The 27,975-nt window shown below is 43.0% G+C and overlaps 1 protein-coding gene across 7 annotated transcripts in view; it reads left to right on the forward strand.

Moving 5' to 3' along the window:
- SASH1 (SAM and SH3 domain containing 1) overlaps positions 1-27,975 on the forward strand; it is a 322,758-nt gene that overhangs the window by 275,094 nt on the left and 19,689 nt on the right. For 6 of the 7 annotated variants that reach the window (XM_057738103.1, XM_057738104.1, XM_057738105.1 and 3 more), the window contains 4 exons: positions 11,921-12,053; positions 17,326-17,672; positions 23,117-23,191; positions 24,876-25,019. In XM_057738103.1, coding sequence (XP_057594086.1) covers positions 11,921-12,053; positions 17,326-17,672; positions 23,117-23,191; positions 24,876-25,019 — 699 coding nt within the window. Of the gene's footprint in view, positions 1-6,594; positions 6,857-11,920; positions 12,054-17,325; positions 17,673-23,116; positions 23,192-24,875; positions 25,020-27,975 lie in introns of those variants that run through there. The other variant, XM_057738106.1, reaches the window with a different exon arrangement.

Consider the following 27,975-nt stretch of genomic DNA (forward strand, 5'->3'; position numbering starts at 1 on the left):
ATTATCTGCATGCTGGCTGTAGACTTTATAGAAGTTTTAATATAACTGGAGAGTGGATAATTTTTGACTCATCCTCCTATATCAGGTTATGTACCTTTGTTTGGGTGTTCTTGGTGGAGTATTTTTGCCAGTGTTTAGTAATTGTGTTTTTTAGGGGACTGTTGCTCATTTTGTTAGTTGTGGGAAGGATATTCTGTGGTTTAGTTTTCAGCAGTCTTCATGACCTGATTGTTTTGCCAGTTAGATGACCACAAACAACTTTTCTAGCTCTAATTGATTCATTTTCTAAGGATTCAGCCAAGATTTCTTCTATTTGGAAGTAAATTTGCTTGTTATGTATTTTACGTTAATAAGGAGAAGTATGTTAAGGTCATACTTAGATCATGACTCTGGGAGGTATCATTGGCCCACCTGCCTCTGTCTTCAACAGATGCCCTTGCTGGTCAGTGGCCTCAGTTTGTGTTGGAGGAAAGAACTTGGTGTCCGCACCTTCCCTCTGTTGCCATGCAGGCTCCATCAGTTCTCTGTATTCCTACATTGTCATGTGGCTAGACAAGGCTGTTTGGTGGCCTTGTTCAAGAAGTCATCATGCCTGATTCATGAGTCAGTCAGTCTAAGATGCCATAAGAGTAATGTGACTTTGCAAACACCACCCAATCCCTTGGGAGACTTACCGCTTCTAGGATGAAAACTTCCATCAGCTCCAGAAACTAGAGCCTCAAACACATAAGTAATTGCCCTACTTGGCAGTCCTGTTCTGAATCATCCTTTTTCCATGGCACGGGCTATGTGAGAATCAAATGCACTTGGGAATGAGTGGGTTTGGTGTTTTGCTTTGGTTCTTAGTATGCCTGACACCATAGATTTGTTTTGGGTAACATTCCCCCACTCTTTACAGAGGGACCTGTAGGGGTGTTGACTACCTTCCCATAACTTCTTTTTTATCTTAACTCACTATTTTATATGACCAGCAGGGTTCTCTCACCTATGGGCAGGGTGACATAATCTCAAGCAGTAAAATCATCCAAAGATTTACAGAGTGAAGGAGGCATTGGGTCTTCTTCCTCCACTAAACCTCTCTCCTCCCCCATCTCCTTTCTGGAGAAGGAAAGGCATTTTCTCTACTCCATGGAAACTTGCAGAATTGGGATGGGTTTGCTCACTTGTTATTCAAGACTCCCTGGACTTGGCTGTAGGACTCCTGAGGTCTTATATTTTCTCCTTCCTTATGGGGAAAGTAGCAGCATTATTTGGGGGTGATTAAAAGCAATTTAGAGTTCATGAGTTTTAAGAAAAGGAATGGAGTTTACTTGGAATGTAGCATCCCTTTGCTTTTCCTTTGGTTTTACAGTTAGTTTTTTAAACAGTTTGTTTAAGTGAATTAAGTGTTGACAAGCCTTTGCCTCTAGGGGATGGTAACATTACCTCAAATTCTCACATACTTTTTACAAATACCAGTATCATGTAATTATCTTCTTCTCCTCTGCCTCCTCCTCCTCTTCCAAATCTGGCGACAACTAGTTAATTTTGAATCTGCCAGAGAGCTTTTTTCAGTGTTACACTGCACCTCTGGGAGAAGAATGGAATTTCATCTTTTTTTCCATATGCTGACAAGAATCTCCTAATTTCAGAGGGCAATGATGTCACCAGCTAATGAGCAAAATATTTCTTACTAAACAGATGAGTCCTCCCCGACTCCTTTGTGAAATGAGGGAAGAAAAAACCCACAATGTGTTTCATATTTTATATAGTTACTCTTACAACTCATAAACACTTTTTAAAGTAATTCTAACTTCTTCAAAAAGTGAAACAAATTTTTCTGTAAACACAAAGAACAACACATTCGCCTGATGGCTGTTTCCGGAAGGCCCCTGCCATGGCCAGACCATGATGAATGGTAGTCATCGGTGTTGATCTTGAACGTACCCAGCTGGAGCAAATATGCTGCCCCCAAGGTAGGGAGTGACCTTGAATGCATCACTCCTTGGACCAGTGGAGGGACATCAGGCATGCTGGAGAGATTATGAAATCAAGCTTGGAGAAGAGGAGGGCTGTGAAGCTGTTGTTGACTGGTGTCACATGCTGTTTATGAAAGCAGCAGCATCAGCTGAACTCTTCTTTGACTGTCCAGATAGGCAGGCATCTAAGGTCAGCAGGGACCATGTAAACACTGGACTTCTAGGCTCGTATAGGGACGTGGAAATGCCCCCAAAGCCATGGCCAGTGCCCGTCCCCTCACTGAAGCATGTCTTAGGTTCCCCAGCCAGAGGTGATTTCGCCTACTTCTGAATCCCTGCATCTGTTTGTTCCTCTTATCCATTTATCACAATAGACTCACATTAATCATATTCCTGAACTTCTCTTGGGGCCTCTATACTCCCAGACTTCTAGATTATAACCTTTGTAAATCCAGGTCAAGCCAGCTTACTCGTATTTCGATTCCTTGCTCTTCTTAATGCCTTGAATCAATAATACATCCATCCATTGATTTCAATCAGGAGATATCTATTTATTGCAAATATAGATACGATGTTTAATTATCTCAGTGGAAAAGAATATTGTAATATTCAGTGTTGGCAGTTGTGTGAAGAAATAGGTACACTGTTTATACTACTTGTGAGATTTAAAAATAATAGAATGGTTCTTCTGAGCAAATTGTTAATGTGTATCAAAAGACTTAGCGATATGCCCATTCTTTACCCATCAATTCAACAATCTAATCGTTTATTCTAAAAAAGAATGTATTAGATACATTAGAAACTTTATGACAAAGTGTTCATCGGAGTATTTTTTACAATATTGAGGAATTGGAAACATGCAAATGTCCAATGATTGAGGATAATATTTAAGTAAATTATGGTATACTTCTGTGACTGAATACTATTCAATCATTAATGTATTGCTATATTTTATTTGTTGAATATTTGTTGCTGTGGAGAAATGTTCAAGACATATTAATTTTTAAAAGCAGGTTGTAAAACAGTTTGAACAGTGTACACCGAGAGCCCCAGGGTTTCTCTAAAGGAAACCTTTAGAAGCAGCAGGGGTCACAATTATAAGCAGGCACTTTGTTTCTGTTTGCACGTATATTCACGTGAAGGAGGCTTTGGTGACCTTGATAGTGACTGTGGCGGGTGGAGCAGCTAGAGATCACAAGGTCATCCTTTTTTTGTTTTAAAAAAAGTAAAATAAAGGTGTAGTGTGTGTGTGTGTGTGTGTGTGAAGATATAAACTGAAATATTACTAATTTTCCTGATGAGGAAGACATAAGTGTTTTCTTTCTCTCTTTTCTGTATCTGCATTTTCCAAAATTTCTAATTAACAGTATATCATGTGTTAGTAGGAATAAACAATAAATATTACTGAAATACAGATAGAGAAATGGAAATGACAGTGCTCTTTGTCCTCTTGAAGTTTAGTGAAGGGCTGGTAATACTGCAATAATATATTGAGCTAAGTCCTAAGATAAAGTCTGTTAGGTTGCTGTGCAACCATCTGGCCTAAGGAAAAGGAGGAGGAAGGCCAGGAAGGCTTTCCAGAAGAGGTGACACATAAATTGAATCTTGAAGGATGAATAGGAGCTAGGGAAGTAGATGGGGTGGGCAGAGAGATTCCCAGAAAGGAATCCTCAAGTGCAAAGGTGTGCAGGCACGTGAGAGATGGGGTATCTGAGATGCTGTGAGGAAGTTGGAGGATGAGAATCAGGTGATGTGAGAGGCTGTTTCCACATAGTATCTGCATAGCTGAGCGTAACACACAGAAACTGGAAGTAAGGGCTCTGACCATGCAGTCCTACTTTTCACAATATGGCTTTTGGACTTTGCTCTGAGGACCTAATGAACAGTTCCTTAGAGTGGAAGTCAGATGCTCAAATCTGTCCTTTGCAAATTTGCGCACCTCCTATGTGATGGGTAAGTTCAAGTCCACTACGCAAGAGCAAGACCAGTGATGCTCTTCCTTGTGAAGCTGATCCACCCTGTTTCCACCTCCCCTCCACCAAGAAGCTAACCCGGGTGGCCTCGCCCAGGCTAGTCTTTTGAATACAGTTTACTCTAATACACAGCAAGGGCTGGGAGCTACGGGGCTGGAGAGTCTCACCTTCTTCATTCCGCATGGATTATTGCCACCGGCTCACTGGCGCGCTGGGCACCCCGCATACAAAGAAGGGAACAGACATGGTCCCTCTCCCTGTGATCTCTCCTGTCTTATGAAAGACAAGCCCTTGTTGGGTGCCCGTGTAGCTCCCTACATGGAGTGTCTCCCTAAATACCTGGCTCCTCCTCTGAGAGTGGCGGCAGTGATGGTCCAAAAGAGGGGTAAAAGAAAACGGGGAGGAGGTAAAGGGACTTCCCTCACAGTCCAGTGGTTAAGATTCCATACTTCCACTGCAGGGGGCACGTGTTCGATCCCCTTGGTTGGGGAACTAAGATTCTGCATGCCACGCCACGTGGCGTGGCCAAAAAAAAAAAAAAAAAGGTGGAGAGAGGAGGAGACTACCGGGAGGACAAGTAGGAGATGGGTCCTTCCCTCCACCTGCCTCACAGAGCCTGGCTCACAATGCGCAGTTCCCACAGTATCACACTGTAGAGGTTTTGAGACCTTTCAGGCTCCAGGCCTCACAGTTAAGGTCTCCTTTCATTCTCTCGAGAACCCTAAAGAGGCTTGTCACTGCCTGTTTTACACATGAGAGCTCACCAGTGGTGTAAAGGGGACCTGAGCCTATGTCTGTGGGATTCCAGAGTTCTGGCTCTGAGTCCCACCTGGAATCTTCTATGCATCTAAACAACCTGTTCAGACTCAGCCTCAAATGTTGCCCATCATCACTTGCTTTCATGTGTTTTTGCTATTTACATGGCTCCTAAAACAGCAGCAATTAAAATAACTCTCCGGTGCATTCCGATCAGTAATAGATAGAATGCAGATGTAATAAGCACTTACTGAGCGCCAGTGCTCGATTATATGCAATTTACATACACAATTTGTAACACAACAACACTTGAAGACAAATGTTATTAGACCAAATTTACGTGGAGGAACACTAAGAGCCCTAGAAGTAGAGTGATTTGCTGGAGGCCTTGGAAATTAATCCCAGGCTGTTCTAGCTCCAAAGTCTATGAGTATTTCCCCGTCTTTGGGATGTACACGTTTTCTTAGTTTTCACAAAGCAACAAGGAAGTTCAGGTGAGCGTTCTACTGACCGTCTTAAGGAATTCTAAGCACAGTGATGCATGCAGTGTGGTTGTCAGTCTTGGGTGAAGAAAGCCCGGAAAGAGTTCGGGTGGCGCAGCAGCAAAACCATGAAGTGTCACAAATCTTCCTCTGTCGTTTACTGTCCGTGAAATGAGATCATGTGCGCATATACTCAGCACAGTGCCTGGGACTTGTGAGCATTTGATAAATATGGGCGATTGATGTCCCACAGTGGGAAAGCACTGCCACCATTTGTGGCACTTGTGGGTCCTCAGATGGAGGTGTGGAAGGGAGTGAAACCAGAGAGGGCATCAGGGAACGGCTTTGTGAAATGGGGAACAGGCAGTATAGGACAGGTGTGGCAAACCACTGCAGGGAGAAATAATAGGAAATTCCTTAAGTGATGGGATGAGACATTTTGGGAGCAGAAAAATTGGGGGAAAGGGAGTTTCATGCAGAGTGAGAGATGCCAAAGGGACTCAGGGAAGAAGGGCAGGACAGATACCCAGGAAAAGAGGGTGAGCTCTGGCGGTCTGTGGTATCCCCAGGATCTCTGCTAAGTGATGCCCCACCAAGAGAGGGGCCCTTGCATAGTACCTAAATAAAGACCCACACAGTGAGAGATACCCAGGAGTGGGTAGCTCAGACTGCACAATGGGAACACATGACTTACCCCACTGAACGAACTTAGCCCTGAAAATATAGACATGACTTGCAATCTGTGTCATGGAAACTTCATACGGGTTTTCAGTCCTGCCTTTATAGATGATGTTCTGTTTAAATAAGAGCATGTGATGTTGCTCCCTAGACAGCCCTGAGAAAATTAAATGACCATCTTGTGACAGAGTCCCCATGCTCACATTTTAGACTCCAAGAGAACTCAGCTGCTCTGAAATGATCATTGAAACAATTTGGTAAGACAGTTTTAGAAGCATCAATGAAGGGGAAACATCCTACATTTACTCTAGTGGTTAAAATAGGAAAAAAAAAAAAAAGTGGGGAGAGAGAAAGTGACAACTTTCAGAGAAAACCACAATCATAAGTTTTAATTCAGGAATTTCAAAAATAGTCCTTGGAAGGTGTCTATTTTCAATCGCGACGACTCCCTTCAGGGGGTGTTGAGAAGACTATCTGCAAAAGAGATCTTTTTTCAGTTCAGTCACTTGTGAGGGTGAGTCCTTGTCCCGGATTTGCTCAGATTCTCGCGTTCTTTTTTTCTTTCTCTGGAATTCCATAGACAGTAATTAAGGAACTGGAGGCCAGCGGGAGGTCAGGGAGCCTTCGTCAGTGAAAACAGGGATTGTTTGCCACGTACAACACTCCCTTTTTTCCTTGTGGTGAATAGGAGATTTGCTTAGAGCTGATGACTTATGCCTTTCTTACAAGTTATGCAGTTAGCAAGGAACTGGGGGATCAGTCAGCCGGCAGCAAGCGGCTAATTGAAACCAGTGTCTTCACTTCCTTCTCCTTCGGATTGTAAGCCGTGCCTGCGGAGCCTGTCCGATCATGTAACTCCCAAGGAGCATGTTCGAGGAGCGCCTAACCGTCACTTTGTGATTACAGAGGTGACAAGCGGGAGGAGTGAAGAAGCGCTCAGAGTGGGGAGGGGGCTGGGGTCCCGGACGAGCTCAGAATTACCCCTGAGGCCTGCTCAATGCCGAAGCCGGTAAGTTCGCCGGACGTGTTTCATGTGAAGGGCGAAGTGTGCTTTCCATCACTTCAGGGAAAAGCTCTTTCATTGCTCCTGGCTATGATGCTTCCGTCTTTCCTATTCAAATTCCACTAGATTCATCCTTCTTCCCTTGCTTACTTCCCTACCTTATAACCCAGAGCATTCTTTCCTAGCTTGCTCACCCAACACTAAGGCGTAGCTTTTGCAGGAGAGGAGTGAATATTATTTTGAGAATAAAGCAGGCATGCGAGGGGCTGGGTGTACGTCGGTTGGGAGCTTAGTCGCCACTTGTGGAGGCTTTTTGTGAGGAAGACTTGGCTTCAGGCAGCGCTGCACATGGCTTTCGTAAACCTGCGATCATTTGCCTTCTCTTAACTTGAAGGTTAATGCCACTGACATCGTGTGAATTTCACAGGCGAACATATTGTCAATTTCAGAATACTTTTCAGAAAGTGCTTAAAGATAGTTTTCCATGCGTGGCTCTGGGGAGATAAGTTAACTTAGTCGGGACAGTGTGCTACGTGTTTGGAGCTGGAGAAGCAAGCTGAGTGCGTTTCTGCAAAAAGCACAGCTGTAATCCTGTGCTCAGCAAGATCTCCAGCGGTCCCCAGAAGGGTTCTAGTTGCTCCTTGCGAGTTAGTTTAATCCTTATTACAGCACGTTACTCCTGTGTCTGCACGACTGTGCCACGCGGCTTTTGGAAGGCATTTATTCTAGCGCATCATCACTTGCAAGAACTGTTTTTGTTACAAGGTCAGGGGCGAGGGAAGCATCTGTTACTGGCCTGCAGTGACAGGCTTCAGTTGAACAGTAAGGGGATGCTTTTAGTTTGCTCCAGCACACACATTTTTGTATCTACAGATGCTATTAATTGTGTTCCTTTTTTCTGATTATCCTTAATGTAGCTGTGTTATAAAAAGTTCTCCATGCTGGCTCCGTGTCTTTCCCATTAGAACATTGCAGATGTGTCAAGGACGCACATGTTCCAAAAGAAGCTGAGAAGGAGGGAGGCTCCACCCTCTGTCGCAAGCCAAAAGGGCCCCATAGGCTCCTCATTCAGCACCCTGGCAGGAGAATGGTGTACTCTCTCTTTAAAGCAGCTATAGTTTTGTGCCTTGGCTTGGTCAATTTGTTATGGTTTAAAACTGTGGAGCCAGCTGTCTGCAATCTGATGTAATGTTGCCATGGAAACCAGAAATGAAACACTTAAGCATTCACCACAGAATTACTACATATAGCATTAGCCAAAGTAATTAAAAGTTGAGCCATATGGGCTTTCTGGTGGAAAAATGTGCAACAGAGAGGCTGGAAATCAAATGTTTCTATTTACAATATTGTAATCCACTTCTTCACATCCTTTGGTGGGATAAATCAATTGCCTTTTCTACTACAGGTTTAGAGGTGGGGGGCTTTATACAGATGATGAAGTTTTCACCCTCTAATTTAGAAGCTGGTCAAATTAAAGTTTATTTTAGCACTCTGATCCGGACCAAGACAGGGAGGGGAGGAGGCACCATCTCGTGTTTGAATGTGTATAAACATATACTGTTATTTTTTTCACTGTAGTTTATTTAAAACCTGTTTTATAATAACTGAGTCTATTTCTTGGAATCAATCATTCATTTTATATACAATGCAGATTTCCCTCCTCTTCTACAAAGTTCCTCTAGGAGTGGGGATTTCCTTTATATACACATATCTACTTCTTAATTTTAAAAAATTTTTAAAAATCTCCTACCCCCATCTCACACATGCACCTCTGGGGGTGTATTTTCTGAATAAAATGACAAGTCTTTTTTTCAGCATTTGGGGAAGTGGCACATGCTTATTTAAAAGGAGAAACATGAAATGAGAAATTTAAGCTTTACTCCCTAGTTTAAAAGAAAAATGCGTGCCATTTACGGACTCTTTATGTTGAAACAGCTGGAGAGAATTTTTTAAAGGCAAATATCTCACAACTCTTTTTCCTCTGGACTCAGGAGGAAGTGAGAAGTCAACACCTCTCTCAATAAAAAGCATCCTTGGGATACACTGTTCAACTCCAGTGATTTCTGGGCTCACTTAAGAGGAGATTTTCTATTTTTAAAATGATAATAGTAAGATATATATATATATCTTGAATGATTTTGGTTTTATCCTACATTTCTCTTCATATAAATTGTGCTGTCTATCTCATTTAGGGTCCAAAAATATGCTAATGCAAAGAAGGTTATTGGTTGCTATGATTTGTGATTTGTCAGTGGCAAACACCTCCAAACTTTTAATTTTTTTAAAGAAAAAGGAAAATAACATTAATTCAAAGTTCTAAAGAGTTGTTGTCTCTCAAAGATAGATGGAACATGTGAAAGCAATTAAATAAGTACCTGGAATATGTTATTTTTCACCCCAGTGAATTTGGGGCAGAGGAAAGTAGGACTGCTGGGGGCGCCGGGTAGGGGCAGGGGAGTCATTGTCTTTAAATCTGTTGTCCTGGTTTAACTATTTTGATTTCTCCCTGAAAAGTTCCTTCTGCTGGTATGTTTCCTACAAGTGATTAGTGCCTTTGTGGACTCAAGATTTTTGTATTGCTCCTTTCCAGATCCCATTTCTCCTTTTATTCCAACCCCTCCCACACCACCACCAGCAATGCCCAGGCTAGATATGAGTGATTTTCATCCTGTGATGTAGCTCCCTGAATCTTGGTTATGAACAACCTGTGCTTGTTTCTTTCTTTTTTTTTTTCAAGTTTTCATTGATTTATTTCAAAATTATTTATTTATTTACTTACTTACTTGTGTTGGGTCTCCGTTGCTGCATGTGGGCTTTCTGTAGTTGCAGCGAGTAGGGTCTACTCTTCATTGCAGTGTACGGGCTTCTCATTGCAGTGGCTTCTTTTGTTGCAGAGCATGGGCTCTAGGCACGTGGGCTTCAGTAGTTGTGGTGCACAGGCTTCGTTGCTCCAAGGCATGTGAGATCTTCCTGGACCAGGGATCAAACCCGTGTCCCCTGCATTGGTGGTGGACTCTTAACCACTGCACCACCAGGGAAGTCCTTGTGCTTATTTCATTTTCACTTGACTTAAGGATTTTTTAATGTGAGGGTTATAGACAGTCTACATTTGTAGGCACAGAAACTTTCTGTAATCCAATGTTGTCTCTTCTATTAGAAGTTCTTGACTTTTGCGATACAGCAAGAAGGCAGGATGTTTTTCAGTGTTTATGTGTAATTCCATGCACTGTGGTTTTGTTCAGGTGCTGATTACCCAGAAAGAGGGTTAACCAAGTTCTCATTCTTCTGGTTGATCATTCCAACCATTCCATCACAAGCCAACAATTCATCCAAGAAGAAGTAAAATTCAAATCAGACAATTGCCATTATGTAGTAGAAGCTGTAGTTATTATTTTAATCTGTTACATTTTAAGTTTTAGACCAAATGCATTAAGCCCAATTGCCAGCATTCAGTGTATCCTCCTTCCCCTGTTATCTGGGGGTCGATTTCTACTCTTCAATACTGGGTAACCAGCAGTTAACCTTAATTCTGAAATGTGTACGCAACATTTTACCTGGGACCTTTAGAGAAATTGGACATAGAAATTGACATACTTAACAGAAGGGAAGTCTGAGAAATACCCGTGTCCGCATGACTAGCCGTTCATGGGTTATAATAATCATTCTTTAGCAAGTGAATGGTTTGCTTATAGTCTTGCAGGGAGAAAGTACAACGGCTCCAATGCTGAGAACCCCGGGGGAAGACAGAGGCCAGGATTCGGGTCGTATATCCCTTACGTAGGGCCAGAGTGCTACAGAAATATTTGTGGACTCACAGCAGGCACTATTTTTCTGCCTAAGTAATTAAAATAATCCCTACCTCATTTCCTCTTGAACTGTTCTCTGCTAACTCTTACTTACCTATTTAGTTTCTATAAAATTGGGACTAATGAGAGCATTTCTTGGAGGGGGGAGGTCTCCGTATTAGACTCGTGTCCAGAGATGTGGTTTGTTTTGGGTTGGAGGCATTTCTCGCTTCACTCTGTCAGTGAACTAAGTTGGAGGAAATGGAGAGAAGGCTGTTGGCAGGATGCGCGGGGTGAGCTGGAGCCGCTCCGAGCGGCCTGGGCTGTGCCGAGGCTGCGCACTTCCGCCGGGTTCTGCGCTCCCGGGGATGCCTGCGCGCCCGGCCCGGGCAGCACGTCCCTTGAGCTGGAGTCTCTGTTTCACATTTTGAACAGATAAAGCAGAGGAAGCTGCGTGTTGAATGTTGGAGCTGACTTGGAAACGAAACCCTCATTTTGTTCACAAGGAAAGGATTGTTTTTCGCTTGGGTCACTGCTGCAGAGAGACTTTTCTCCCCCTCTCTCTGTAATGTTTGATACTTGAGGGAAAACAGCTGGGCTGAGCATACTTGAATCACTGCAGAGTGAAATGGGATGCTAGAGAGTATGGACTGGACTGTATGGCTGAAAAGGTCAGCTTTTTCTCTTGTCCCTCGTGGAGGAATGCGGGGTCTGTCCCTGTGCTTGCCTGGTGAGCTCTCGGAAGGAGCTGGGAGAAGCTGAAGGAGGGATGGCTGAGATGTGGCCGACGGTCCTCACAAATGGGACCGGAGACGGCTTTTTCCATCTCTTCCGTTTTCCTGCCCTGCTGTTTTTGATTTTCGGGGAGGACTGGAAGAAGTCAACAGAATTTGGGTTTGGAGAAGTAGTCGATGACCACGTTAAACAGCAAGTCCTGATGGGCCAGACAGAGGCAATCCTGGCCCAAACCACAGCAGTGTAACCGGAATTACAGGGCCAGCCTAGGAGAGCATCCTGCCGGAATTCTCTAAAAGAGGCCTGGGAATTCATTGAGATAAATGCACCACATGCCTGGCCAGGGCATTGGTGTGTGTTGTGGTGCCTAGGACCTAATTCTCCACCAAATTAGATCTTAAGATGATGGTATGTGTTCCTCCAAGAACCTGTTGGGCAGCTTTGTTGGTGCCCCAAGTTAAGCTGCAGAACTGCCAGAGTTCAGGCTGGCAGTGAGGTGGAGCTGCACCCAGCAATTATCTGATTAACTTTTCCTTTGTTTCTTTGCCAGTCAAGAGAACAGTCGGATGATGAGACCGAGGAGTCGGTGAAGTTTAAGAGGTTACACAAGCTGGTAAACTCCACTCGCAGAGTGAGAAAGAAACTAATCAGGGTGGAAGAAATGAAAAAGCCCAGCACTGAAGGTAAAAAAGCAAACTTCACCCTGCTTATCCCAAAGTAAATCAGTTGGGGTCTGTCTTTCAGTAGAAAATACGAAAGTAGAAAATGGGTTGAGTTCTGGCTAAGGCTGGTGGAGGGAGAATTTGGGTCTGCGTGTGAGCAGGGCAACGCTCAGTACCTTCTGGAATGAAGGATCCTGGTGTCCGGCATTCCAGGAGCTTAGTTATTTACATATTGCAAAGATGGGGAATGGCTAGTGTATAACAGTGAAATCTTCTCAAGATATGGTACAGCTTTCATTTTGATCGTATAGCATTTTACATAAACTTTTATAACCTCTTCTGAGTGTAAAGCCTCTGCTCCCAAAAGGACTGTGGTTCTCACCCAGAGAATTTAGTCCAAATTTAATACACCTCCATCTCAAACAAACATCTAACAAATGAGGCACTTAATGTCCTTTCGGATCTCTGAGGGATGATTTGTTCTTCCTGTAAACGGTCTCAAGTCTCAGTTCCAATGAGGCTTTCAGGACCTCCCATTCTAAATGGGTCTTTAAGAGCTAGATCCCTGGCTAAGCCACTTGTCAGAGGAAGCAATAATGTCAAAGGGGGCATGAGCTTGCACTTACTGTAATGAATCGTTAACCTCTGAAGTGTAATTATGACAGTGTAAATCTCAACCGTGTTCATCGTTCTTATTGTTAGTAAAGTGCATTTGCAGCATCTTGTAAAATTCTCCCAAAAAGTTACAATCAAAGAGTAAGATTTCCTGTTTGGAAAACAATTAGTGGATTGAAAGAAATACTAGAATTTTTTTTTTTTAAAGCACATCACTTGCTAAAATGTCACATTGTGATGAAGTTCAAAATTTTAACATGTGGATTTAAAAAATACCATTGTAGAGGCTTTTTGTTGTACATAAATCAGATCAAACCTTGGAGGGAACTGAATTCCCCTTTTTTCACACAGATGAGGGTTTCCTGCTGTTATTATTGCTGTTTTTAAAATTTTGTTTGATGTAATTATTTATCAGTTTAAATCCCCAGGAGGAAAATTGAAGGGGAGCGGGGTTACTATGGGAAAGTGGAGATAAAAAGGGAAAAGGAAAGAGGAGAGAGACAGAGAAACAGGGAGAGAGACTGTCTGCTTTATGGCCAGTTTCATAAACTTAGAGTTGTATTTAGTTCCAGAGTTTCATCTGGGTGTCTTTTACATGGTAATTCCGGGTATAATGCTGATTTACATTTGGCTGTTTTAGTACCTGCCTGTCTGTCATGGTTTCACAGGGCAGAATACAGCCTGACTTCCTCTCCCCGTGGAAGGTCTTACTGAAATCACGCAAGGTGTCGCTTGGTAATATTAAGTAGAACCATATGGAATGGCCATCATTCAACCTTGGGAGCATCGCATTTTTAAAACAAAGCTCATGCACATTTGCCAAAATTAAATCTCATGTATCATGCATGGATTGGTGAGTCTTATCCATAAATGAGATAAATGGGTGAAATACCTGGTCCTGGGCCTGCCAGCCAGGAACCCCTTCATATACAAGAGTCATGTGTGTTGGGGCAACCTTTCCACTAGAATAACACTCGTAAGAACACAAATATTCTCATTTGTGTATTTATGTCAGGATAAATCAATTCAACTATCTCTGAGAGACATAGTTGAAAAAAAAAATGGGAAGATATACCAAAAGAGGTAGCTCTAGGGTAAAAAGTTATAACTATATGGACTTTTAGCTCTAAACTTTGATTCATCTTGTTATGAATTAGGTGTGACAGATGGAAGATGGATTTAGTGAGTTTGAGTCCCCAGTGACACGTCTGGTGTCTGCGGAGCTGGGGTGCTATTGACCATGCTTGCCACTGTTGGCAGGAGAGGCCCCGGGTGTGTGTGCAGCTGAGGGCATCCACTGCAGGCTGCCCCCAACACTGTGCCAGATGAGAACTCCTCCATCTCCTGCATGGTGGAACTTTCCTCATTAGCAAGAGAACTCATGCTGGTACAGAGAGGCCACCTTGACACCTGCTTTGCAAAGCTGGAGAGATTCATAAGCCCAATAATCCCTCCTCCTGCCCCTGGACCTTCAAAGTGTTGATCCTTTTGACTTCCCTCGTGCCTGTGCCAATACTAAGTTGTCCGAATGTTAATGAGCATTTATTGAGAGCTTTCTGTGTGCCGGCCACTTCCCTAAACACTTTAGATTTTATGTGCCTTTTAATATGTCATCTTCAGAATAGCCACCAGAGGCAGGCACGAATACCACCCCCATTTCACAAATGAAGAAACTCAGACAGACACAAAGAGGGGAAGTAATTTACTCATGGTCACCGAGCCAGCTGGCCGGAGACCTGGACTTAATTCTGAGCAGCCTGACTCCTCTACATCCTGGGTCTGTACTCCACTCTCACCCCATCTGTCACCCCGCCAGCTCTGGAGGCTTGGAAAATCCAGGAGAGTTACAATCCATCACCCAGTCTTACCCTTGTAACTTGAGTTTTAAGTCCTTATCTGGGGCGTGGATGACCTTAGACAATATGAAATTGTAGGCCAGGGCAGTGCCCTTCATCCAGACATTTCTGTGTCTTTCCTCTAAAGCTGATGATACACCCATTTTCTCCCCACATTTCTCCAGTTCATCTGTAACCTGCTAATCAATCATTAGCTTTTGTACAGTGCTTTTCAGCTTACGAAGTACCTTCACATATCTCTTTTTATTTAATTTTATCCTCTCAATAGCCTTATAATAGGTGTTACTAAAATAGGTAGGCATTGGAAATGCCCTGCCGGTCCAGTGGTTAGGACTCAGTGCTTTCACTGCTGTGGCCTGGGTTCAGTACCTGGTTGGGCAACTAAGATCCCACAAGCCTCACAGCATGGCCAAAAAAATAAATTAAATAAAGTAAAATAAAATAAAATAAAATAGGTAGACATTACTACAGGTGAGGAAACAGATAAAGTAGTTGTCCACAGTCATGGAAATGGTGAGTGGCAGAGCCAGGGCTGGAATCTAGGGCACAGATCTGTGTTCTTGGCATGAAACCATCCCGTATCCTACCTCCTTCCTCCTGTCAAAGTCACCTTTCCTTCCGTGTTCTGATCTCAGCTGAGCAAGAGGCGAATCACACACCAAATAGTGATGGAATGAGTGCATCTTGACTGTCATTCTTCCAATATGATAGCTGTACTTTCAAGTCAGAGGTGAATGGGAGTAGTAATGCTCTAAACCCAAGCAGTCCAGTCCGGGCTGGGATGTCAGGCCTCCGGTCAGGCACAGGCAGAAGAACCTGTACCACACAAGGACTGCCCTCAGCACAGGCTAAGGTGGCCTCTTTGGAAGCATTTGCCGTGTTTCCCTCCAAACTCGTTACCAGACGCTCACGTGCCAGAACCAGCAAGTAGCACTACAGATATCACGGGCATGTGTGAACCAGCTGGTCCCAAACTCAGTGTGACATGCAAGTATTGGAATCTCTGATGATAACCCCAAATATTAGAATCTGGAAATTTTCCAGACCACTGCTGAGTTGACAGGTCCTTAACTTCCCCTAAGTCCCTTAGGACGATGCATAAATAAGGGCCTTTGCACACCTCTGTGGACACCTGGGTTAACTGAAGTCATGATCTATGATTGGACTACTTTTGTAGAGAAGTCCACTGTTGGGCTGCCTCTGCCACCATGCTGTGCCTCTCGGCCCCATCACTTCATCCATGGAAGTGGTGAGTAGACTGTATCCAGAAAAGTTCACCATTTTTACTTCCAACAATAAGGACCATTGGTCCCCAGTCCGTATTAGTCAGGTGTCCTGAGGAAGAAGCAGGAAACATTCATGATATTTGCACACTGCTTCTGGTCTGGCCAGTGTCCATCAGAACCACAGACCCTGCTTTAAACTCCCTTGAAAGATCCAAGAATAATTCTTGAGTGAATATATTTGTGCTGCAGATTATGGAGAACTTAGGACAGGATATAGTTTTGAGTCTCCCTCTCCACCACCATCTCTTTGACATCAAAATCAATCTTGGGTGGTATATAATAGCAGCAGTCCTTTTTTACTTTATATTTGTAGCTCTGTTTCCCATCAGTTGGGAAACTAAGAAACTTCTGGGATTTTAAAGGCCTGCTACAAGTCACTCATCTTTTCCCCCTCTGGAGCTAGCCGTCCTCTCCCTTTATCTCTGACATTTAACCACACGCTGGTACCCTCGTTCCAGCTGGTATATTTAGGGCCATCCCTCTGTTCCAAGGAACTTGGTATTTTTTCCTCTTCACAATTCAACTGGCAGAAGGCTGCAGTGCTCAAAAGTTTCCTTATAATTAAAGGGACACAGCCAGTTAGGATCACTACACCCAGAGTTTGACCTACTTCTTTTCTCACATCTTTTCACATACACATGCAGAAAAGAACTCAGTTTTCCTGCCAGCAAGTCCAAACCTTTCCACTGGGCTCTGGAAGGCTTGGCTGGATACCTGGCTCCAGTGATGGCTTCAAGAGCTGGAATCCTTGAGACGAAATGGGACACTCCATGGGGCTGCTTGCGTGTCCAGGCCCTTAAATGCCCTTGCTGCTTTGTAGCAGGGCCTGCGTTGATGGGAATGTCTGGCTTGGATCACCCAGTTCCCCAACTTTGGGGGGTTTGGCTTGTCAAGTGGGGACCATTTGTCAGTTTCATTTGCAATCTATAACCCTTTATGGCCCTTCCACACCCCAACTTTTCCCTTGATGATTTAATTACTTAAATGGCATATGTACCAATAAAAAAAAAATCACAGTCAGCCACGTGGCCTTCATCACACTCCGACTATAAAAAGCCAACCAGATTCAACAGGAGGGCCTTTCGGCAGCGGCCGGGGCTGGGGGCTGGGTGGCGACGACACGATTCTGATTCTTAGTTTCTGAGGATTGCACTTGCAAACTGGGAAGGATAATTATCATTCAATGCTAAGGAATATAGTGTTATGGATGGGTTAGAGTTTCCAAATGGCATTTTTAATAGGTCTGTGAAGGTGTTTGGTCTACAGAGTTATTGAGGGGAGGAGAAGGAGACACATCGGACACCTTTTAACATTAAGCTTGTGTGAAACCATTTATTTGCTCAGTTTAGTTTCTTTTGTATATGCATTTGTGGAAGCTGGAGCTGGGTTTATGGAGGGTAAGTGATTGTGGGGAGGGGCATCACTGTGTTTGCTGCACGGTTTAGCTTATTTTTTGCAGGGCGGGGAGTCTAAAGACAAATCTGGGGGAGAATGTTGACAGGAGCCCGTGACCATGTCTGTGTTGATTCCCTCCAGGCGGGGAGGAACAGGTGTTTGAGAATTCCCCGGTCCCGGATGAAAGGTCCGCCCTGTACTCTGGAGTGCACAAGAAGCCGTTTTTCTTTGATGCCTCTCCTGAGAAACCGCCAGAAGATGATTCAGACTCTCTCACCACTTCTCCATCATCCAGCAGCCTGGACACCTGGGGTGCTGGCCGGAAGCTGGTCAAAACCTTTAGCAAAGGAGAGAGCCGGGGCCTGATCAAACCCCCCAAGAAGATGGGGACGTTCTTCTCCTATCCAGAGGACGACAAGGCCCAGAAGGTGTCCCGCTCCCTCACTGAGGGGGAGATGAAGAAGGGTCTCGGGTCCCTGAGCCACGGGGTAAGTACAGATGGTGTTTGCTTCTATGACAGCCACCGTCGTCGGCACCACCTCCTAGTGTCCCTGGAGGAGGTTCAGAGCGTCCGGAAGCAGGTCCGCTTGAAGAAAACGGATACTAATTATTCATGTTCTAGAGCTTTCCTCTGCCAGCGCCCCTCCAGAAAAGGCGTCAACAGCACCACCTGCGACCTGCAGCTGCTCCGGCAGAAACCCAAAGGGGGCGGGGGCTGTGGCGCCCCCGGCAGGAGGGTGCGCGGGCGCCCCTCCGTCAGCGAGTTCAATGTCACGTACGTGGTGGAGCGCAGCCTGTACAGCCACCTGAACCTGACCCAGCTAGTGCGTCCTGCCTCAGACAGGACCCTGAGCAAGGCCGAGAAGCAGGACCTGAGGCGGTGCTTGCTGGAGGAGGAGGAGGAGGCCAAGAGGAAGTGGGCCGCCACGGTGGACCGCTGTACTAAAAGGGTTCTCTTGAGAATCCACCAGAAGTCCGTGAGTCACGAAGACGGTCACGGGGACAGCCTTGTCATTTCTGTGATGTGCAGTCAAGCATTGTGGCCTTTCTTGCGTGGAGCCCGACGTCCTCCCCCGTCTTCTCATGGTCCGTCCCCCCATCACCTCCATTCCCACCCCCACTCTCCTTGAGGAATGGCTTCTCCTTTCCCATTCCTCCTCTTGCCAGTTGAGGCTGTTTGATTTTTAATTAAAACTAAACATTGAAGCTGATCCAGAGAAGGGCTCTCAGAGTACAGGGGTGGGGTCTGGCCTCCTTCTAGCCGTGGCTCCCTTGAGTCCCAGCCGTCATGTCACTTGACCTCAAAGAAGCTGATTCAAAACAGAAGGAAGTCTTGCCCTTAAAAGAGATGTTTCTTCTCTCAGTGAATTAAAACAAGAGGAACGAGCTCACAGTAGCTTGACGTTGTCATTGTCACTGATTTGGTGATTTGAAAAACACTGTAAAGTACATTTCTTTTATTACTAGGGGCAAACAGAAAGTTCTCAGATGTAAAAGGAGAGAAAAATTAGAGCTCTTTTGTTTTACTGAAGTATACTTGATGTACTTATGTTTTTAAACAAAAGGGTCAACATTTGGGAATATCCTCCACTGTCCCCTAGATTCTTCTGTACATAGCAAGGAATAAAGTACTTACTTTCAAATAATGAAATGGTCTTCAGTTTTATTACTGAATTATTAGAGACCTTGGTGAAGTCTATTTTCAGGGCAAGACTTATATTGAACTGGAGAATATTTCCCCCCTGAAATCCCTACCCAACTTTTAGCTTGCACGAGTTTATATAAAGTGGCTCAGGGTGAGGAGGACCTGTGTGCTTGCTGGCCCCTGGCGCCCTCCTTCATCCACTTGGGGCTGCTGGCCTGTCCCCTTTTATACAGGTCTGAAGGCATAGACTGTGCTGCCATCTCCTGTGGTGGCTTCTCCCAGAGCCCCTTCACCATTCGTAAGATGTTCTTCCCCAGACAGTTACTGTAATTTAAATTCATTCAATCAAGTTCTGCTTTTGTGGTTAATGCCATCCTTAAAGGATGCTTAGGTCTGTACCAGCCCTTAGGTTCTCCACATATTCCCACGTGTTGACTTTCGCAACACTTTTAATATTATCAATAACAGCTTTTCCTCTGGCTCTTTGTCATGGCAACAGTTTTGGTTGGTTTTGTTTTTGTTGTAAAATAACATTTCTTTGTTATTATTTCTTGTTATCACTCCTTCAGTTCTGACTCACAGATCTTTTGGAGGATACTTGCGACTACTCAGTCCTGGTATAATTTGGTTTTTACCTTCAGAGGTGTTCTGCCTAGTTCATCTGCCTCTGTACCTTTGGACCTGACCTTGATAGAACAGCTCCACCTCTTCTCTGTGAATTGATGACTCACCCCCATGAGTTTAAATCATGTAATACTGAGAATTTTTCCTGTTGAGTGCCTTGAGTTGCTCAAGTATGCCTTGTATTATTTTTTGCCAAGTTAATGATATAACCTCATCAGGACCTTCTCTCTAGAAGTTATATTTCTACGATTTGTGCCATGCTGGGCCCTTGTGTGCACATTGTGGGCCAGTGATTAATTCTTCATTGATGTTGAGTATGGACATTTGAACAAGCTTGTTTTCTCATACCAATTCCGCACCCTGTAAAAGTGGCACTCTGTAACCTCTATCCCCAGTATCAGCCTGAGGCTTGCTATTTTTAAAGTACTATCAACTTGAGGTAGCACTGGACAGTTAATACGTGCTGAAATACATGTTCAATGCTAAATTAGAAATTTGTACATACCATTTCTTGTATGTATAATTGTACAATCAAGGAAACAAAATTTAATTTTCTAATTATTCAGAGAACATGGGGAATATAAGAGTTTTTTTCTTTTGGCCGAGGCACGTGGCATGCGGGACCTTAGTTCCCCAACTAGGGATCCTACCTGTGCCGCCTGCAGTGGAAGCTCAGAGTCTTAATCACTGAACTGCCAGGGAGGTCCCAGAATATGTGTTTTAACAACAAAAGAGGGTTTTTTTGTTTTTGTTTTTAAGGGATTAAGATAATTTCTTTGCTTGGTTTACTTAAGTTTTTTCCATTCTTCTTGTCATATATCTCTTTCCTTTTATTCAAAAGTATAGTTTCCTTTACTCTTCAACCTTGATCTTTTTGTCTTTCAAAAAAATGTCATAATTGCTTGATGAAACCTCAGGGAAATGACAATGCTTTGTACTCACTGGAAATGGTCACTTGTCTTGCTTTTTATTTGGTCATTCAGTTTTTGTTTGGGGGAACAGACGTGCATGACATTTTGGAATTTTGTCCGTTTAAAAAAATCCAACCCCCCCGCCCCCCAAAACATGTTTTCAGCTGCATGACCATTCCATTGACTGGTTCTCCTCATCCACAAGCATCTTTCTAAAATGTTCTTGTAATTATCTGTACAGGGATGTTTGAACTTGAAAGACCTTATTTAAGCTTTATTCACGTAGACCAGCAGCGTCAAAGATTGGTTTACATTCTTTTACTATTCTGTTTTCTCTGTTGGAAGAGTGCTGCTTCAAGAGCTACCTGATGTTACAGAAAACGTGGGAGATTAGTTCAAGCAGTGCTGACGGTCATATTTTGTTCCTCCATCGATTAAGAAGAATCAGTTCCAAATATCTTAGCATGTCACTGGGAGAGATTTTAGTTGGTAGTTAAGAAAAGCAGTCCACTCTTCCCTCTAAACTTCTTATTTTAGGAGAAAATGCATGCAGCAGGCATATGAAGACATAAATGAGCTTCTAATTTATTGCAGTTATAGTTTCCACATACATTCTTTGTCAGTTATTTCATATGCATCAGAAATAACATGCTGGGCTCCAGTGCTGCAGTCAGTGTTGGAATTCAAAGCAGGGAACTACAAAAGCCATAAAACGCTGAGGCATCTGGACGCCATACTGTGTCTGTGGAGCCCTGAGTCACAGGAAAGAAACTGGAATAAAATGACTGCCTTTGCAAAAATGAGAAAATGTATTTGGCACCGTAAGCTGGAAAGGGAAAGTTAAAGTTAAAAATTGGCCTTGAGAAGATGGTCATAACATTGCTTGCAGATTAGGGCTTTGATGAGTGTTTTTGTTTACAGAGGTCCTTCTCTTTTTGTAGACTAGATATAGGTCCAGTTAAGTTGACTGTAAGGTAAATCAGAGTGTCCATTGATATTTTTATATAAAATTAGAATAACATCCATTGAAAGTTATGTCTGTGGTAGATTATTTAAAACAGCAGCAACAGCTTTGGTGAAAGAGGAAAACAGCTGTGTGATGTCCTGAATGTTGGCTACCCTGAAATGTCTCCTGTAAGACTTCCGTAGCTCCTGGCCTTTCCTCCTGCCACACCTGCTATCACTCACTTTTTGGCCCATTCCCGAGATTGCTCTGGTTTTACAGTTGAAGCTCCCAGAATGTAAGGCCCAGAACTAAGCTCCAGTTCTTTTTTTGCATATTGAGAATGTTGACTAAGCCTCAACTTCAATATAACAATTGTCAGGACAAGCTACCAGATTCTCCATGTGGCCCTAATGAAAAGTGATGGAAGAAACCAGCATTCCTGGAGTGTCCGCTTTGTGCCAGGCAGTGCACTAGAATTCGCAAATATAGGCTATAGATAGTCTTTTACTAATGAAGAAACCAAAGCTCAGAGAGGTTAAATACTTTTCCTGTGGTCACACAGTAAGTTAAAGTGGTAGAGCCAGGATTTGGATCCCTGTCTGTGATTCCAAAAACCTAGGCATTTTCCTTCCTGGGTGTTTCTACTTTCTCAGTTCAGTTAATGTCTGAAGTGTATTTATTTTAAATAAGCAATGTTTATAGTGTGTATTGTGCTTCTCAGTTCATTTCTTCCATTTAATAGCTGTTAGCTAGCGTTCTCTGAGAAGCAAGTAATACAAAATATTGGCACCCAAATCTGTTATTCAAATTTTATTACCAATTGCTTTAGAAGATAATCGGTTGTAACAAAAATTAATGTGCTTTGCGTTTCTCCTTTTTCTTAAAGATTTGGGGGTTGGTGGGGGGAGGTGGTGCTTGAGTGGCTTTTGCTAGAAAAACAGCAGAGAATTCAAACCAAGTTGTGGAAATCTAAAAGCACTGAAACATAAGCAGTTCCATAAAGTTTGAAACCAGCTGAAAGGACAGTAAAGTTCTCATTCTTTATAACATCAGTGTTTTTCCTATTGAAATTAAAGAAATGTGGTCAAAGACAGTCATGGAACCAAGCTTTTTCTTTCTGGGCAAATGTGGTGTCTTTATTTCATACACTCTGAGGAAAGGGCCATAAGTGATTAAGTTGGGCAGTTAGATGGGAGAGTTATCGGCACTTTTGGCTAGGTCTGGGAAGCAGTGCGTGAGTAATCCTCTTGGCCTGATTGGACTCTACTATAAACATAACCTTTTTTCTTCCATCTCAGCGATTTAAAACTAAACAAAACAAGAGTCCCTTAGAAAAGCCTGCTGTCGGTGGCCGGGCTATAGGACTTCAGATCTGGATTTCCAAGACCTCTCTGAGCACATGGGTTCCCTAATACACGTTCCCTCATTATCACTACTTATGCAGCCGATATTAAGGGGTCTGGAAGGGAAATTCTGTTGCTAAGAGACAGGGAATCTTAGCACACTTAACACATATATGGTTTTTTGGTGGTTTTTTTCTTCTTTTAACCAATTGGTTTTTGCATGTGAAGGGCATTCTGAACCTCTGGTTGTAGGCACAGTGGCCTTTGGAAGGGCAAAATGAGTGATGTCTCCTTATAACATGAATCATGTATTTTCTTCTTCATTTCTCATTTCTTACTCTCATCCTGTAACACATTTGTGATTCAGTGACATCCTGCAAACGGGACATGTGTTGGGTTGGTGCACTGCTGGCTGCCTTGCGCATAACTGGATTATTCCTGCTCTGTCCTCCCCTTTCCACAGAGAACCTGCAGTTTTGGAGGATTTGACTTGACAAATCGTTCTCTGCACATTGGCAGTAATAACTCTGACCCAGTGGTGAGTATACATCAGAGGGGAAGCCAGAGATTTGGATTCAAGGGATGTGGTTGACATAGTTTCACATTTAGTATCTTTGAGAATCGATAACTGGGTAACCTTTTCCTCGGGACCTGAAATCACATTTGGAGAGAAGCCCTATTTCACCATCTTAAAGACACTTCGTGGTTCCACACGGAATGAATGAGGACCACCTGTGGCCTCCGTCTGTCTCTTTGCTGTAACATCATTTCTTTAATACCTTGGTTTCCAAGTTTCTTCAAGTCACACGTCCAGATGAGTTTGGATGGTCTTAGTCGTTGGTGCACACGTGCTTTTTGTTCCTGGTAGTTGCAAGTGGGCGTGACTGTGACACATAAGTAGTGCCGCAGGATTGGAGCCCTGTGATTTGGGTTCCAAGAGTACGTGTCAGCGTTTCTGAAAACCAGGCCCTACGCCAAGCCTAGGTCTTTCTGATTGGGGGTATCCTGAAATGAACCCAGTTCCCTTGGGCCAAAGCAAACCAGATTCCTCAGGGTCAAGGTGACCAATTCCTCAGACCGGCCGCTGGGTCATAGTCTGGGGCAGGCCACCACTGCAGTGTGCAGGTTCTTTCTAAGGTTTACTTTCTTTCTTTTTTTGTTTTTAAGAGCTTTAATTGAGATATAATTGACACACGATAAACTGCATGTATGTAAAGGGTACAATTTGATATTTTTTCTTATCAGTAATGTATATATGGCAATCCCAATCTCCCAATTCACCCCCCCCCCACCCCCCGCGCCCGCTTCCCCACCTTGGTGTCCATACAAGGTTTACTTTCTGAGTTCCCAAAGACGTAGGTGAGTTTTCTGTACAGCTCTGTTTTCCCCTCGTGCATTTGGTGCTGAAGCTGTGAAACTGGGCATCTGTGCTGTGTGTCTGTTATGATCCTGTGTCAGCTAAAGCACCCACCTATGACTATTTGAAGTGTTGGAGAATTTCCTGGAAGAATAAAATTATTTTATTTGGATGTCAAATTTTATTGATTCGTAACCCAATAGTTTTATGTAGTTAATCTTTTAAAAAAAATAAAAGTATGATTTTTTTTTTCCCCTCAGGGGAAAGCTTTTTGGTTTTGGTTTTGTTTTTTTTAATGCAAAATAGAATGAAAGGAGACCACAATCTAACTTGTTCAGAAAAGGAAATTTACGCACCCTTAGGAGTTGACCACGTGAAATGCTACAGTGATATAAATCTGATCAGGTGCTGGACTTCTAGTGATTGAGATTAGCCATTTTGTTCTTACCACTTTCTTGGGTGAAAGAAAGTAGTAGTAGTATCAGTAGTAGTTTTCTTTTCTTCTTCCCCGCTGCTGGGATTAAGTGAACATTGGTTCATCTAAATCATTCTTTATTGATGAAATACAGTCCCCTTGGGTATTTAAAATGGTAGGGAAAAATGTAATAGGAGAAGAATATACTAAGTTTAAATATAAAGTGCCCACTGTAAACAAACAAATAAACAAAAGCCATTTAGTCGGTAGCTTTTAATTTTTAATCGAAAAGATAAATAACAGCACTGAGTTAATAAAAGAAAAATGTGGAGATCCTAGAGCAGGCCAACATTTTGCTGAGAGGTAGGACATTCATGATTTGAATAATAAAACCTGTTTGGAGGCTTCATTTTCTGTTTTTAAAGATACTTATAACCTTTTGTTTTGCAGGGTAAAGAAGGAGATTTTGTGTATAAAGAAGTAATCAAATCACCCACTGCCTCCCGAATCTCCCTTGGGAAGAAGGTGAAATCAGTGAAAGAGACAGTGAGGAAGAGAATGTCTAAAAAATACAGCAGCTCTGTCTCTGAGCAGGTATGTGACAACCAAGCAAAAAGCCCCCTTGGTTCTTCCCGACAACAGGAAAAGCTGAGGATGGTCGGCCGGAGATTTTGAATCATGCTAAATACATTCGTTGGCATTAAACCAGGCTCCAGGACCATGCTTAGTTTATGAAGGCAAACATTGGCTTCAGCAAATATTTATTAAGCACTTAGGGTCATCCGAGCACCAGGCTTGGTGCTGGGAATACAAAGCAGGCCCTGCCTTCTACGTACAGATGAGAGCAAAGGCAGACATGTAAAGAAATGATTATTCTTTAGCGCAATAAGCACTAACAATTAGAACGCGAAGGAAGGATTTTATTTTCTAAAATATTCCTTGCTCCCAAATGAATGTCACCAGAATCAAACCTGAAAAAACACTCAAGTTTTCTTTGCAGAATTCTCAGATAAATATTGCATAAGTTGTTCTAGGAACCCATAGCAAGTCTGAGAAGTAAACTCAGAAAGTGCCTCCTGAATGCAGGACTTCCATAATAACCATGTTTCTGCAGGGGTGTGTTCACTAACTAGCCCTATCTGCGGCCATTAAGATATCACAGAACTGACACCACCCCCTTACCCAGTTGTATAATTTCATCACTAGGAACATGACCTTCTTTTCATCAGTCTTACTTTTATGGATGGAGGGAGTAAAGACGCTTGGAAAGCTGGGTCTGAGGTAATTTTGACCATTAGAGTTTCAAAACACTCTCCTCTGGCACCTTTATAGTATTTGTTCTGTAGTCAATTGATGTCACCGTGTGTGTGAGCTGGTTGTCTACTTGAAATATGTATGTAATGATGCTTTATCTACCAAATGAAAGAACAGGGAAAGCAGACATTTTTGCTCAGCTGCTGCCCTCTGGTGGACGTGGTGAGCTAAAACCAAGTATCCCCTGCATGAATCCTATGAGCACCAGCTAGCCAGCCTCCCCGCTCTGTGCTTCAAACAAAGCCTGCACGTCTTCAGTTTATTACAGTGGGTTACATGGGGTCCTGAGGGGTGGTGAGGGGGTTATTTTGCTCCCCCACCAAGCCCAGGGCATTGTCTGGGGACATTTTTGATAGTTGCAGTGAGTTCCGGTGGGGTCGTGTTGGGTGCTACTGGCATCTAGTGGATAGAGGTCAGGGATACATCTTATGATGCACAGGACAGTCCCTCACACAAAGAATGAACCACGCAAAATGCCAGGAGGGCCCAGGTTGAGAAACTGGCTTGTGAGACCGGCAGGGGAAGTCTGGCTGCCTCCGGTGTCTCTTCTCCATGAATGTTTTCCTTAATCTTTTCATTTCTTGTCCCTGTGGGTGTGAGAGTGATGGTGATCCTATATTTCTGCCCAGCAATGAGGCAAACTGTGCACCCTCCTATAAGACAGACACCATGCCTGTGAAACCAGTGCCGCAAATTTAAAGCACTTTATTTAGTTGGCGTTTCCTCTAGATGGAAACATCCACTAAAAGCTCTTGTAAACTTACATTCCTAGGGCTTTTCTGCTTTATGGATTTTGAGTGTAGAACTTTCATGTCATTTTGAGCATTTTTCTATAATTTTACTACTATATAGATGTCTTATATTTTTAGTTTTCTGGTTGCTTTTTAAAGCAGTCATTTCACATAAGCAAAAAAAGAAGGAATCATTATAATGCTTTTTAGAGAGAGGAAATTCACATTGTAAGACCTTTAAAAAAAACATTTTAGTAAAGATACCGTCTGTTTTGGTAAGGTTTTTATCTGCTCTGTTCCTGCTGTATGCCCAACATCTGAAATAGTACCTCTTCTTGTAGGTAATCAATAAATATGTGATGAATAAATTAATAATTTTTAAAAAGCATTTGTGAACATACAGTATCGGAGATGTACATTTAGTATTGCTGTTCTTCAAAATGTGAGGGTTTTTTTTCCAGAAGCATTTTAAAAAGATTTTAATTGGAAAGATGGTTTATTTTACTACTCAGAAAAGAGGAATGAAAACCTACTCAGGAATTCATCCTTTGCAGCGTCGGTAACATCCTAATAATGCACCTCTGTTTATAGTTGTTGTTGAGGCTGTTTGCTCACTTTCCTTAAATGTAGAGCAGAAGTGTTTGGGATCAGGAGCTGCCCTTTCTATTGTCCTTAAATGTTTGCAGAGTCCCGCAGAATCTCGTCAAAGCCCTTCTGATGATTCAGCACTATGCAAATAACAGGTTTCGTTTATATGGTTTTGTGCTCACGTGGCTGTGTAATAAGCCAGAGGGTTCTCTTTGGGCAAGTAAACCACTCTGACTACAGACTTTTTAAAGTGTGGTACTGTCTATCTACATAGCACCTCGAATCCAATAAGCGTGCTGTAGTTGCGGGTGCAGATGAGGGGCTGTCAGACCAATGATGTGTAGCCACCCCCAAGCTGAGAAGTACTGCTGAGTCACTACTGGCAGCATTCTCATCTAAAAGGGACTTCACAGCTGTTGACTAACAATACAAAGAGAAGTGAAAGAAGCTAAAATCAGAGGGTGACTTACGGAAATTGTATCATAGACAGAAAAATGGTATGTTTACCATACAGTTGACCCTTGAACAACATAGGTTTGAACTGCATAGGTCCACTCATAGGTGAATTTTTTTCACTAGTAAATACTACAGTACTACACGATCTGTGGTTGTTTGAATCCGCAGGTGCAGAGCGGCCCCTAACCCTCATGTTGTTCAAGGGTCCTAAGTTGGTATCTTATTAGCCAGTTTCAATAATTTGTGTAAACAGAAAAGTAAGAATTGGTCTGTGTGTGTGTGTGTAAATGTTTCCTTTCAAATAGATTAAATATTCTCTAATAGTACTTCCGACACTACATTACTAGTGGATTGTATTTGATCAACATTTGAAGTCCAGCTTTATTGCTGAACTAGGGAGTGTGCTAAGAGTCTCTCAGTCTTTAATGAAATGTTTTGTCTACAGGGTAGATAGAGTCTTT

Source organism: Hippopotamus amphibius, chromosome 6, assembly GCF_030028045.1.
Source record: "Hippopotamus amphibius kiboko isolate mHipAmp2 chromosome 6, mHipAmp2.hap2, whole genome shotgun sequence".
Classification (NCBI taxonomy): domain Eukaryota; kingdom Metazoa; phylum Chordata; class Mammalia; order Artiodactyla; family Hippopotamidae; genus Hippopotamus; species Hippopotamus amphibius.